This window comes from Boleophthalmus pectinirostris, unplaced genomic scaffold, assembly GCF_026225935.1.
Source record: "Boleophthalmus pectinirostris isolate CB_2022bp ecotype Guang Dong unplaced genomic scaffold, ASM2622593v1 HiC_scaffold_22, whole genome shotgun sequence".
Taxonomy (NCBI): Eukaryota; Metazoa; Chordata; class Actinopteri; order Gobiiformes; family Gobiidae; genus Boleophthalmus; species Boleophthalmus pectinirostris.
The window spans coordinates 40915264-40930263 of NW_026571190.1; the positions used below are offsets into that span (position 1 = coordinate 40915264).

Here is a 15000-nt window from a genome sequence, read left to right on the forward strand (position 1 = left end):
AGAGACGACGGCGGAAACGCTAAAGCCCGAAGAGCCGAACGGGAAACAGAGATTAGCCAAGCTCCCCATGAGTGTGTGTGTGGGATTAGCCGCCGTGCTACGATGAAGCTACAAACACGCTACGATGAAGCTACGATGGAGCTATGATGGAGCTACGGTGACGCTACGGTGAGGCTATGGTAACGCTACAGTGATACTATAATGATGCTACTATGACACTACGATGACACTACAGTGATGCTACGGTGAGGCTACAATGATGCTATGGTAACTCTATAGTGATACTATAATGACGCTACAATGATGCTATGATGATGCTACGATGACGCTATGAACACGCTATGAAGACGCTACGATGATGCTATGGTAACACTACAGTGATACCATAATGATGCTACTATGACACTACGATGACACTACGATGACGCTACAGTGATGCTACAATGGTGCTATGGTAACTCTATAGTGATACTATAATGACGCTACAATGACACTACAGTGATGCTACAATGGTGCTACGATGATGTTACGATGAGGTTACGATGACGCTATAATGACGCTACGGTGAGGCTATGATGATGCTACGAGGAGGCCACGATGATGCTACGATGAGGTTACAATGACGCTACAATGACGCTACTGTGATCCTATGATGATGCTACGATGATGCTAAAATGACGCTATGATGAGGCTACGGTGACGCTACGAACACGCTACGGTGATGTTATGGTGAGGTTACGAAGACGCTACGATGAGGCTACAATGACGCTATGGTGATATTACGATGATGCTACGGTGACGCTATGAAGATGCTACGATGAGGATATGATGATGCTACGATGATGCTACGATGATGCTACGATGGTGCTAGTGAAGCCATAGATACAGAACGGTAGATCTCATGTTTAACCTCATGGCATTCGTTAATATGGCCGCCTTAATACTGGGGTTCCATGGTCTAAAGTGTCACTGAACATTAGTCATTTGCTTTTTCACAGTATCAATGAGCATTGTTAATGTTCTTTTTCTAAACTTATAGCAGCAGTTTCACACCTGTACTGCATCACGGTCTGTAGTTCTTAGACAAGCAAACGGTGGGTTACATTTAATTGGATGTTCCTTTTGATATTAAATGTGAAAAGTATTTTCCTTGCCTGGAAAATATATTGTGTACAATTTATTGTCAACGATTTTCTACAAATCTGATTTGTAGATGAGAACCTTGCATTTGTTTACATATCTGGTCCAAATTTTATGTAAATTAATTCATATTTAGAAGTTGCTCAAGACACTTGAAAATGACCCTATAGCCTAAATTATAACATAGAACCAGATAAATAAAACATATTGGAATAATTTGTCATTTTATTCTGCAAACACAAACTGAAACTTGCATAAAAATGACTTCAAGTCTATAGAAAGTCCATTAAAAGTTACATAGAAAGTCCAGGGCCGTGACCCATGGTTCCTGCAGTAGATTCTGTTTCTGATTTTCATTCTTTGTTCGGCTCCAGTTAAAATCTTGATAAGCTCCAGCTCCTTTCAGCAACATCACTGAGAGTTTCCTGGAATGCACAATTTGATCTCCTTCTGAACGTCTGCATCATCAGCACAGTCTGCTGGAGGAACTGTTCAAAATGTTTTTGGCAGATCAAGAACTTTGAAGAAACACATCAAAATCCCTGCTCTGCTTCCCTTCATAATCTGCATGATTAAGGGCGTCACGTCGCTTTGGTGGAACCTCTGAACCTTCCTCTTCCATAATATAGAGGCTTTGTACCGTCACGTGTCCCCATAGCAACGGTACCTACACCGCCATGACACTGGACACACTATGTCACTGACATCAGCAGCATCAGGAGAAACATGGGCAGGTTTTGTTGTGTATTTGGTTGTTCTAGACGCTCTGAAAGGGATAAAACTAATCATTTCTTCACTGTTCCTCTGGAAATGACTCATCAGGATCAAACAAGGGAATTATCAGAAAAAAATGGGAATTATGTCTAGAGATTTCCAATGGTCCCATCAAGACACACTCACGTCACTTTCATCAAGATATTTGCAATTTAAATAGTTTGATAGTTTATTTTAATGAGAGAAGCACATTTACTGAACTAAAATGTAAAAAGAAAACATTTGCAGTGTGAGTGGCAGTAGAAACTGGATCTTCCAACACATATAAACATGTCACTCGTCGTAGGACCATGTTTTCTTTATTGTCTTGTTTATCCACAACTTTGTCTTCTAGAATTAATCGTTTTTTGCGAGCGGATCATTTCTAACGTTTGCGAGGATCTTTTCACGGCCGATTCTTTCGAGGTTCGTCTCACAGACTCTTCGACTCGTGCGTCGTGTTGATCACAGGAGCCCAGTGTGGGTTCGTTGAATCGTAAACTAGTGCGGGTTTTCCTGGATAAATTAATGAAACGTGCTTCTTTCATTAAATAAGCTATCAAACAATTTAAATAGCAAATAAGTTGATGAAACTTCAGGTGTCTTGATGGTACAATTGGAAATCTCTTCATGGTTTATGTTCTCTAGACATAATTCCCGTCTTTTTTTTCAATAATTCCCTTGTTTGATCCTGATGTGTAATTTCCAGAGGAACAGTGAAGAAACGAATCATTTTATCCCTTTCAGAGCGTCTAGAACAACCAAATACACAACAAAACCTGCCCATGTTTCTCCGATGCTGCTGATGTCAGTGACATAGTGTGTCCGGTGTCATGGCGGCGTAGGTACCGTTGTCATGGGGACACGTGACGGTGCAAAGCCTCTATTGTCCAACCATCAGCCTCTTCTCTTCTTCTGTCACACTGGAGTCAAAGAATTCCAGGACAAACATTTCTTCACTCAAGCACCAAAGATGTCGCCCGGAGCTCTTCAGGTGTTTTCTTCACAACAGATTTTTTCAGACTGTGAAGCTTCTTAAGGAATAAGAAATCATCTGCAGGAGCTTCAAAACTTCAAGCAGCTTGAGCAACCTCTAAAACATCTTCTTTTTTCTTCCAAATTTCTTCCTAAATCATCGTTTGGACGCTAAATCCTAAAGCAGGGTTCTAATCGAGGTTATCTTAAACTTTATTTATTACCACGCTTATTATTTCCGTCATTATCTTTTCATCTTTATTGTGTGAATTTTTGTATATGGTTTATTTTATGATGATGGTTTGTATGTAAATGTAGTTTTGTCTTAAAATAATGTATAAAAAAAAAAAACGCTCGTCTCCTCTCTCTTTTATCCCTGTATCTTTCTCAGAGCGGCGTGCGGCGGCGTTTGTGGATCACGCGTTTCGTCTTAAACAAAAATGCAGCGACTCTTTGAAGCTCTGAGTGGCTTAAGTTAAAAATAATTCTGTGCCGAGAGCCGTTTTCCTCTTAAAACACGACGACACTTCAGCGCTCTTGTTCTGAAAGGGTTCATGAAAGCTGCAGTGCTTTTATTTTGAAATTGTTTATATTTATTTAGTTTTCTGATGTCGTTTCCTCATCACGAACAAACAGACCTGGAGTTGTGTTTTGATTCATTCACATGTTTAACACAAACACACCTGCAGATTTAGGCTGAATTCTTCTCTCACACTGAAAACACTCTGTTCCACCTTGTGATGTCATGTGTTGATACAGGAAGGAAGTGCTCCACTGTGTTTTTAAACTCCACGCACCTTCACTAGAATCATTTGGATCATTTCAGCTCTGGAATTGCCAATCTCAACTAAGCTAAAGGTAAAAGGAGCTATTAATTTGAAAACCACCACTCCATGACATCACAAGGTGGAACAGAGCATTTTGAAATTTGGAGATGTAGACAGACTAATAATAAAGAGTTACTCAAACATGTGAAAACACAACACAACTCTGTTTCTGAGGAGGGAACAGAGTTAGAACACGACTTAAGCCTCACAAGAGTCATTTCTGTGTAATATTGGACCTTTAAGTTTTTTCATGTCAGTAACTGTAAACTGTTAAATTATGGGATGCCCATTCATTTCTTCCTCTTATCCGGGGCCGGGTCGCGGGGGCAGCAATCTAAGCAGGGACTCCCAGACTTCCCTCACCCCAGACATTTCCTCCAGGGGAACCTCGAAGTGTTCCCAGGCCAGCCTAGAGACACAGTCCCTGCAGCGTGTCCTGGGTCTTCCTCCCGGTGGGACATGCCCAGAACACCTCCCGAGAGAGACGCCCAGGAGGCATCAGAACAGATGTCCTCCCCTCAGCTGCTCCTCTCGACGTGGAGGAAAAGCGTCTGTACTCTGAGCTCCTCCTGTGTGACTGAGCTCCTCACTTTATCTCTAAGGGAGACGCCCAGACACCCTGCAGAGGAAACTCATTTCGACCACTTGTATCTGTGATCTCGTCCTTTCAGTCATTACCCAGAGCTCATGACCAGAGGTGAGGGGAGGAACGAAGACTGACGGTAAATCGAGAGCTTCACCTTTCTGCTCAGCTCCTCTTCACCACAACGGTCCGATACAGCGACCGCATCACTGCTGAAGCTGCACCTGTCCACCTGTCAATCTCACGCTCCGTCCTCCCCTCACTCGAGAACAAGACCCCGAGATACTTGAACTCCTCCACTTGAGGCAGAGACTCTCCACCCGCCCGGAGACGACAAGACGCCTTTTTCCGGTCGAGAACCATGGCCTCAGACTTGGAAGAGCTGATCTTCATCCCAGCCACTTCACACTCGGCTGCAAACCGCCCCAGTGCACATTGCAGGTCCTGGTTCGATGAAGCCAACAGGACAACATCATCTGCGAACAGCAGAGATGAGATCCTGTGGTCCCCAAACCGAACCCTCTCCGGCCCCTGACTGCGCCTAGAAATTCTGTCCATAAAAACAATGAACAGAACCGGTGACCCTGGCTTAAATAATACAAAAATATAAAATACATTAGACAGCGTAGATCATGGATCTCCAACTTGTATCTTGGGAGATACCAGTAGCTCTTCACCTTCTTCCAAGTCACTCACCAAGGGATTTCTGAATCATATGTTCCGCTGACTTGAAATGTATTAAATGCCTTTTAACACTGGAAATGTCTGATTTTGATGCCTGACTTTGTGCCCTAATAAATTAATAATGGTTTACAGACGTGAGGCTGTGGCTCAGTTTCTTGTGATGGAAAAAGATGGAGTAGCTCTTAGGTTGGAGACCCGTGGCATAGATGTTGTTTCTGGTGCTGTAGTACTTAGCACTTTTTTCTCAGAGCAAAAAGGTCCCTGGTCTGATTCTCCGCTCATATAAGGACTTTCTGTGGAGTTTGCATGTTCTCTGTGTCTGGATAAGGTTCCCATGGATGTTTAGGTTTCACACGTTCTCCAAAGACGTGAACATGACACTGATCCTCCAGATGCGTGTGACCAGGACGTGCCTCAGGTGTGGAGAAGAAGCTCTCTGCTCCTGACAGTTCGTCCCAGAGACTTTGGACTGAACGACTTCACCTGTTTCACCTGTTTTATTTAGTTCAATGTTTATTTTGGTCCCTGTTCAAAACCCTGAGCCTGACACACTTCCTGTTTCTCTCTTCACACGTTGAAACCTGCAGAGGCGGATTAAAGACAGAGGTGATCTTCTCTGCAGCTCCAGCGCCCGACACAAATCCCCATGTGCTCTGTGTGTATGACATATATGTACATGTGTGTGGGATTAGCATTAGCGCTGCTCCTGCCTGCTCCTGTCTGCTCCTGTCTGTTCCTGTCTCCTCACAGACTCACAGACAGAGGGTCTCAGGGGGATTCGTGGTTTGATATTGGGAGTTGATTGTGACAGTTTCACGTTTCAGTTTCACGTCCCATTTTCCACTGATGAATCAAACTCATCAAAAATCGGCTTCACAGTTTTTTTTTGTTTCTGTTATTTATGGTCCTTTATTACACAGCACTGACTCTTGTCGAGCTTTTAGTCACGTTATGATGCAGTTTCCTCATCGCAAACAGACCTGGATTTGTGTTTTGTTTCATTCACAAAAAACCAACATCACAAATCTTTTTCACAACGGCCGGAAGCCTTGAGCTGTAGGTTTGGTCCTGGTTAATGTTTTTCTGTGTCAAAATGTGTGTGTAAATGTGTGTGTAAATGTGTGTAAATGTGTGTAAATGTGTGTAAATGTGTGTATAAAAGTGTGTAAGTGTGTGTGTAAATGTGTGTGTAAATACGTGTGTAAATGTGTGTAAATGTGTGTGTAAATGTGTGTAAATGTGTGTATAAATGTGTGTAAATGTGTGTAAATGTGTGTGTAAATGTGTGTGTAAATGTGTGTGTAAATGTGTGTAAATGTGTGAAAATGTGTGTGTGTAAATGTGTGTATAAAAGTGTGTGTAAATGTGTGTTGTAAATGTGTGTAAATGTGTGTGTGTAAATGTGTGTGTGTAAATGTAAATGTGTGTGTAAATGTGTGTGTGTAAATGTGTGTGTGTAAATGTAAATGTGTGTAAATGTGTGTGTGTGTAAATGTAAATGTGTGTGTAAATGTGTGTAAATGTGTGTGTAAATGTGTGTGTAAATGTGTGTGTAAATGTGTGTGTAAATGTGTGTGTGTGTAAATGTGTGTAAATGTGTGTGTAAATGTGTGTAAATGTGTGTAAATGTAAATGTGTGTGTAAATGTGTGTGTAAATGTGTGTGTAAATGTGTGTAAATGTGTGTGTAAAAAGTGTGTGTAAATGTGTGGTAAATGTGTGTAAATGTGTGTGTAAATGTGTGTGTGTGTAAATGTTGTGTAAATGTGTGTGTGTAAATGTGTGTGTGTAAATGTATGTGTAAATGTGTGTGTGTAAATGTAATGTGTAAATGTGTGTGTGTAAATGTGTGTGTAAATGTGTGTAAATGTGTGTGTGTGTAAATGTATGTGTAAATGTGTGTGTAAATGTGTGTAAGTGTGTGTGTAAATGTGTGTGTAAATGTGTGTAAATGTGTGTGTAAATGTGTGTGTAAATGTGTGTAAATAAATGTGTGTAAATGTGTGTGTGTAAATGTGTGTGTGTAAATGTGTGTAAATGTGTGTGTAAATGTGTGTGTAAATGTGTGTGTAAATGTGTGTAAATGTGTGTGTGTGTGTAAATGTGTGTAAATGTGTGTAAATGTGTGTGTGTGTGTAAATGTGTGTAAAAAATGTGTGTGTGTGTAAATGTGTGTGTAAATGTGTGTAAATGTGTGTGTGTGTGTATAAATGTGTGTGTAAATGTGTGTAAATGTGTGTGTGTAAATGTGTGTGTGTGTAAATGTGTGTGTAAATGTGTGTAAATGTGTAAAATGTGTGTGTAAATAAATGTGTGTAAAATGTGTGTGTAAATGTGTGTGTAAATGTGTGTGTGTGTGTAAATGTGTGTAAATGTGTGTAAATGTGTGTGTGTGTGTGTGTAAATGTGTGTAAAATGTGTGTGTGTAAATGTGTGTGTGTGAAATGTGTGTGTGTGTGTGTAAATGTGTGTGTGTAAATGTGTGTGTGTGTAAATGTGTGTGTAAATGTGTGTATAAAAGTGTGTAAATGTGTGTGTGTGTGTAAATGTGTGTGTAAATGTGTGTAAATGTGTGTGTAAATGTGTGTAAATGTGTGTGTAAATGTGTGTGTGTGTGTGTAAATGTGTGTAAAAATGTGTGTGTAAATGTGTGTGTAAATGTGTGTGTGTGTGTAAATGTGTGTAAGTGTAAATGTGTGTGTAAATGTGTGTATGTGTGTAAAAATGTGTGTGTAAATGTGTGTGTAAATGTGTGTAAATGTGTGTGTAAATGTGTGTAAATGTGTGTGTAAATGTGTGTAAATGTGTGTGTAATGTGTGTAATGTGTGTGTGTAAATGTATGTGTAAATGTGTGTGTGTAAATGTGTGTGTGTAAATGTATGTGTAAATGTGTGTGTGTAAATGTAAATGTGTGTAAATGTGTGTGTAAATGTGTGTAAATGTGTGTGTAAATGTGTGTAAATGTGTGTGTAAATGTGTGTGTAAATGTATGTGTGTAAAATGTGTGTGTGTGTAAATGTAAATGTGTAAATGTGTGTGTAAATGTGTGTGTAAATGTGTGTAAATGTGTGTGTAAATGTGTGTTAAATGTGTGTGTAAATGTGTGTAAATAAAAGTGTGTAAGTGTGTGTGTAAATGTGTGTGTAAATACGTGTGTAAATGTGTGTAAATGTGTGTGTAAATGTGTGTGTAAATGTGTGTAAATGTGTGTGTAAATGTGTGTGTAAATGTGTGTAAATGTGTGTGTAAATGTGTGTAAATGTGTGTGTGTAAATGTGTGTAAATGTGTGTGAAAAAGTGTGTGTAAATGTGTGTGTAAATGTGTGTGTAAATGTGTGTGTAAAATGTGTGTAAATGTGTGTGTAAATGTGTGTATAAATGTGTGTAAATGTGTGTGTAAATGTGTGTAAATGTGTGTGTAAATGTGTGTGTGTAAATGTGTGTGTGTGTAAATGTGTGTGTAAAATGTGTGTGTGTGTGTGTAAATGTGTGTGTAAATGTGTGTGTAAATGTGTGTGTAAATGTGTGTGTGTGTGTGTGTAAATGTGTGTGTAAATGTGTGTGTAAATGTGTGTAAATGTGTGTGTAAATGTGTGTAAAATGTGTGTGTGTAAATGTGTGTAAATGTGTGTAAATGTGTGTGTAAATGTGTGTAAATGTGTGTGTAAATGTGTGTGTAAATGTGTAAAATGTGTGTGTAAATGTGTGTGTGTGTAAATGTGTGTGTAAATGTGTGTAAATGTGTGTAAATGTGTGTAAATGTGTGTAAATGTGTGTGTGTAAATGTGTGTAAATGTGTGTGTAAATGTGTGTGTAAATGTGTGTGTAAATGTGTGTGTAAATGTGTGTGTAAATGTGTGTAAATGTGTGTGTAAATGTGTGTGTAAATGTGTGTAAATGTGTGTGTAAATGTGTGTAAATGTGTGTGTAAATGTGTGTGTAAATGTGTGTATAAAATGTGTGTAAGTGTGTGTGTAAATGTGTGTGTAAATGTGTGTAAATGTGTGTAAATGTGTGTGTGTAAATGTGTGTGTAAATGTGTGTGTGTGTGTGTAAATGTGTGTGTGTAAATGTGTGTAAGTGTGTGTGTGTGTGTAAATGTGTGTAAATGTGTGTAAATAAATGTGTGTGTAAATGTGTGTGTAAATGTGTGTGTAAATGTGTGTAAATGTGTGTAAATGTGTGTAAATGTGTGTAAATGTGTGTGTAAATGTGTGTAAATGTGTGTAAATGTGTGTGTAAATGTGTGTGTGTAAATGTGTGTAAATGTGTGTGTAAATGTGTGTGTAAATGTGTGTAAATGTGTGTAAATGTGTGTGTAAATGTGTGTGTAAATGTGTGTGTAAATGTGTGTGTAAATGTGTGTAAATGTGTGTGTGTGTGTAAATGTGTGTAAATGTGTGTGTAAATGTGTGTATAAATGTGTGTGTAAATGTGTGTGTGTGTGTAAATGTGTGTAAATGTGTGTGTAAATGTGTGTGTGTGTAAATGTGTGTGTAAATGTGTGTAAATGTAAATGTGTGTGTAATGTGTGTAAATGTGTGTAAATGTGTGTGTAAATGTGTGTAAAATGTGTGTGTGTGTGTAAATGTGTGTGTAAATGTGTGTGTGTAAATGTGTGTAAATGTGTGTGTGTAAATGTGTGTAAATGTGTGTGTAAATGTGTGTGTGTGTAAATGTGTGTGTAAATGTGTGTAAATGTGTGTGTGTAAATGTGTGTAAATGTGTGTGTGTAAATGTGTGTGTAAATGTGTGTAAATGTGTGTGTAAATGTGTGTGTAAATGTGTGTAAATGTGTGTAAATGTGTGTAAATGTGTGTAAATGTAAATGTGTGTAAATGTGTGTGTAAATGTGTGTGTGTGTAAATGTGTGTAAATGTGTGTAAATGTGTGTAAATGTGTGTGTAAATGTGTGTAAATGTGTGTGTAAATGTGTGTGTAAATGTGTGTGTAAATGTGTGTGTAAATGTGTGTGTAAATGTGTGTGTAAATGTGTGTAAATGTGTGTAAATGTGTGTGTAAATGTGTGTCGTTTTCTCCAGCAGCTTCATAAATCTGCCCCATCACCAAATCTTCAACCAACAAACTCCAAATAAAGAATTTAACCACAACTATCAAGAGAAGAAAGACGAAAAACAACGACGACGCTTTAGTGACACTGAACAAAACTAATGTTATGGTCCTAGAGATGTCTCGCATTCAAACTGCACAAATTTGACTACGTTTATACTGAAATGATTCCGCGTGTCACCGTATCAGAAACGATCTGTGTCCAGCCACGTCGTTTCTGTGTCTGCACTCCTTCTCTATCCACACAGCTTTGAGCACATTTGTTTACGTTTTACAGAAACAAAACTTAAAACCACATGACTCATTTGCATAAACTGAGCGTTTAAAACAGGGGTGTCAAACTCATTTTGGCCCGGGGGTCGTATCCAGCCTAGTTTGATCCTAAAGGGGCCGGATCACAAAATTTATGGCATATAAACCCCAAAAATAACAATAAGTTCAAATATTTGTGCAGAGAAATGCAAATCTATTACAGAAATCTTTTTAAATTGATGAACTCTTTCTTTTACAAAATATAATATTATGAAAAAAATGCTATTTCAGCACAGTGTTTTAACATTAACTTTTGTGCAAATAGGAATAAGTCAAGTTTTGTTGTAAAATCCTGCACTCGGCTCCACTTTTCTCATGTTGGACATTTTTCTGATGAGGGTGTCACGGTCAACAGTCAAAACGATCGTCCTTTAAGAGCGTTTGGAAAGAGACAAGTCTTCATTTGTGCTGCTCTGGTGGGAGGGGCCACGTACAGAGACGCTGGAGACGCTGCTGTGATAAACACCACAGAAAATTAACACGATTTTAATAGAAAATATCATTACAATATTTGAGTAGAAAGCCGGATCTGGCCCCCGGGCCGTATGTTTGACACCTGTGGATTAAAAAAAACAGCTCTTTCCTTGTGCGCTGATGTGGTTCAGGTTCTGTCGGACTAAAGGACACGACTCAGTGGAATATGAGTGTTCTCTCTGTGACAGAGGGATGTTCTGCTGATGGTGAGTCTGTTCTGTGTTTCTGTCATGTTGTTGGTTCATGTTAAACTTTTCAGAGATTATACGTCTGCAGGTCGTACACACAGACACACGTTTATATTAAGATATTTCAGCCTCTTAGTGTTTTTGCGGTGAATTACTTCTCGGTTTCACAGACCTACATCAGAGTATCAGTGTTTTCAGGCGTCCACACGGTGCAGGATCAGATCTGGACTCAGATGAGTTCGTGGGAGGCACCAGATCGTTCCGTCTCTGGAGCCGTTTTCATTCAGATTAGTGTGAACGAACATTGGACCCACAACCAAAACGACTCCATTACGCACTACGGGCCTTTATCAATTTATGCCAATATCATGAAATTGATTTTTGATTTTAATTGTAGAATCAGTCTGAGTGAACAAGTTCCTTCTGTTTTATTCATGACCTTAACAGTTTTGTTCAGTGAGTCACTAAAGCGTCGTCGTTGTTTTTCGTCTTTCTTCTCTTGATAGTTGTGGTTAAATTCTTTATTTGGAGTTTGTTGGTTGAAGATTTGGTGATGGAGCAGATTTATGAAGCTGCTGGAGAAAACGACACACATTTACACACACATTTACACACACATTTACACACATTTACACACACATTTACACACACATTTTACCACAGAAAACCTTTAACCGGAAGTTCCACAAACCTACAGTGTGAAAAAGGTCTGTTAGTCTCTGGGTACAGCTCCAGGTTTGTTGAGGAAACCACATTTTATAAAATCAGATAATGATTTTAAATGAAATTAAATGAATATTGTGATTTAACATGTACAAACTAGAACATAATGCTCCCAGATTTCACAACATGTCCTCTGTAAATTGTGTATACGTGTGTGTGTGTGTGTGTGTGTGTGTGTGTGTGTCTGTGTGTGTGTGTGTCTGTGTGTGTGTGTGTGTGTGTGTCTGTGTGTGTGTGTGTGTGTGTGTGTGTGTGTGTCTGTGTGTGTGTGTGTGTGTAAGTGTGTGTGTGTGTGTGCACAGTGCAGATCGAGTGAAGGATTCCGAGAAGAGCTAAATCCAGAGAGATCGAATGTGTCCACAGAGAAACGGTGAAAAAACACCACAGGAGGGAAAGAGAGAAAGAGAAAGAAAAAGAGGAGAGAGGAAGACGGGAAAGTAAAGAGGAATGAAAGGAGTGGGGGGGGTATTTTGTGCAGTATTGTGAGTAGTACCTGTAGTATTATGTGTTGTAGTTTTTGCTGTACTGTGTGTAGTCGTGTGTGTAGTACTTTGTGTAGTACCTGTAGTAGTGTGTATAGTACTTTTTTGCAATACTGTGTAGTATTGTGTGTACTACTGTGTGTAGTATTGTGTGTCGTAGCTGTAGTACTGTGTGTAGTAGTCTTCACAGTACTTTTGTGTGTAGTACCTGTAGTATTTGGCAGCAGTCAGAGGAGTAGTAGATGTTCTCACAGGGCTGGTACATGTATTGTAGTATTGTGTGTAGTACTTTGTGTGTAGTAGCTGTAGAATTGTGTGTAGTATTGTGTAGTAGTTTTTGCACTACTGTGTGTAGTTCCTGCAGTACTGTGTGTAGTACTTGTGTGTGTAGTACCTGTAGTATCTGGCAGCGGTCGGAGGAACAGTCGATGTTCTCACACGGCCGGTACACGTATTGTTGTATTTTGCGTAGTACTGTGTGTAGTATTGCGTATAGTATCTGTAGTAGTTTGTGTGTGGTACTTTTTGCAGTAGTGTGTGCAGTACTTTGTGTGTAGTACCTGTAGTATCTGGCAGCGGTCGGAGGAGCAGTCGATGTTCTCACACGGCTGGTACATTCCCAGAGTGACACAGTTGAGGAGGATCACCATCATACTGACGCGCTCGAACCAAGTACACGCAGTTAAGGTACTTTTACTTCAACATGATACACAAATACTGCATTTAAAACAGTCACTAAGGTACTTTTACTTCAACATGACACACAAACACATAAAACATACTTTTACTTCAACATGATACACAAATACTGCATTTAAAACACTCACTAAGGTACTTTTACTTCAACTTGTTACACAAATACTGCATTTTCAACACACAGTTAAGGTACTTTTACTTCAACTTGACACACAAATACTGCATTTAAAACACACACTAAGGTACTTTTACTTCAAATTGACGCACAAATACTGCATTTTTCAAAACACACTAATGTAATGTAAAAATGTTGTTTTGTAAAAAATAAATTCTCACTAAGTAAATGTAAAATTTCTAAAATAAATAAATAAATAAACAAAAAAATTCTCTGTAAAATTCAATAAAAATCTTAAATTTCTGTGAAGATTCTTGTTCTGTAAAAAATTGTTCCTTAAAAAAAAAAAAAAGAAAGAAAAACAAACAAAGAAGAAAAAAAAGTTAAATTGTTATGTAAAAAAAGATTAATAATGTTAATAATCGGTAAAAAATTATTGCTTAAAAATTATAATAATATTCTGTAAAAAAATCTTGTTAAATAAATATAAAAATTCTGTAAAAATTGTTCTATAAAAAACAAAAAACAATGATAACAGCACAGAAGAAAAAAGTTACAATCTTTTGTAAAGAAGTAAAAGACATTGTTACTTAAAAAAAAAAGTATTGTTTTGAAATGGTCTGTAAAAATTCTGTCTTGATAAATAAATGTAAAATTATGTAAAAATGTTCGTTCTTTAAAAAAAATTGCTCTGTAGAATTCTGGAAAAAATCTTGTTCTGTAAAAATGTATTATTGTTTGTATTATTGTTAAATACATGTAAAAAATTATGTAAAAATATTTGTTCTTTAAAAAAAAAAAAAATGTAAAAATGGTTCTGTAAAAAAAAAAAAAAAAAAAAAAAAAAAAGCAGAATACCCGGTTGTCTTTAAAAAACCAAAACTCTGACATCACCGCAGAAGAAAAGTTACACTGTTCTGTTCTGTGAGTTTTATTTAATTTTTTTTTTTTACATTTTCTTTGTGGTTTCTGGCGTCAGTTTGTGGACAGGAAATCCTGAGTTTGTGAGTAAACGGTTCACAGATGCTTCTTTATCACATTCTAAAGTTATTTAAAACCTCCACACATATGGACGCGGATAAACTCAGATCTGACTTTGAAAAATGGAGGATGAGGAGAAGATAACGAAGATCAAACCAGGAAATACACAAATGTAACTCTTCTGTACATAAACCAGAGGAAATAATGTCGACAAGTAAATTAAAGAAGATCTGAAGTGTTCGTGTTTGTCTGAGACTTTTTAATTCACAATAATCATCTAAAACGACTTCATAAAAGAAACAAAACTGTGACTTCTGCTTTAGAAAACTGACAAACTGTGACATCAGCCCCTCTGACCAACACACACACACACACACACACACACACACACACACACACACACACACACACACACACACGCACGCAACACACACACACACACACTTTCACACAAGAGGAGCAGAGGATGAAGAGGAAGAGAAGAGGGTCAGAGAAGAAAAGGGGAAGCAGAGGAGAAGAGGAACAGGAGAAAAGGAGAGGGTCAGAGGATGAAGAGGAGGAGAGGATCAGATGAAGAGAGGGTCAGAGGATGAAGAAGAGCAGATTAAGAGAGGAGAGGGTCAGAGGAGGAAAAGGAAGAGAGGGTCAGAGGAACAGATAAGAAGAAGAGGAGAGGAACAGAGAAGCAGAGGGTCAGAGGAGAAAAAGGAGAGGAGGAGAGGAGGAGAGGAGAGGGTCAGAGGACCAGAGGGAGGAGAGAAGAGAGAGAGAGAGAAGAGAAGAGGAGGAGAAGAGAGGGTCAGAGGACCAGAGGAGCAGAGGAGAAGGTCAGGAGAAGAGGAAAAGAGGAGGAGAGGGTCAGAGGAGGAGAGGAAAAGAGAAGAAAGGGTCAGAGGAGAAGACGAGAGGGTCAGAGGAGGAATGGAGAGGAGCAGAGGAAGGGAGGAGGGGGTCAGAGGAGGAGAGGAAGAGAGGAGTGGAGGGGGCGAGGAAGAGA

General features: G+C 38.7%; 1 protein-coding gene across 1 annotated transcript in view; it reads right to left on the minus strand.

Moving 5' to 3' along the window:
• LOC110170326 (voltage-dependent T-type calcium channel subunit alpha-1I-like) overlaps nt 1-15000 on the minus strand; it is a 475861-nt gene that overhangs the window by 398908 nt on the left and 61953 nt on the right. The window contains exon 3 of the mRNA XM_055158519.1: nt 12772-12883. Coding sequence (XP_055014494.1) covers nt 12772-12883 — 112 coding nt within the window. The remainder of the gene's footprint in view (nt 1-12771; nt 12884-15000) is intronic.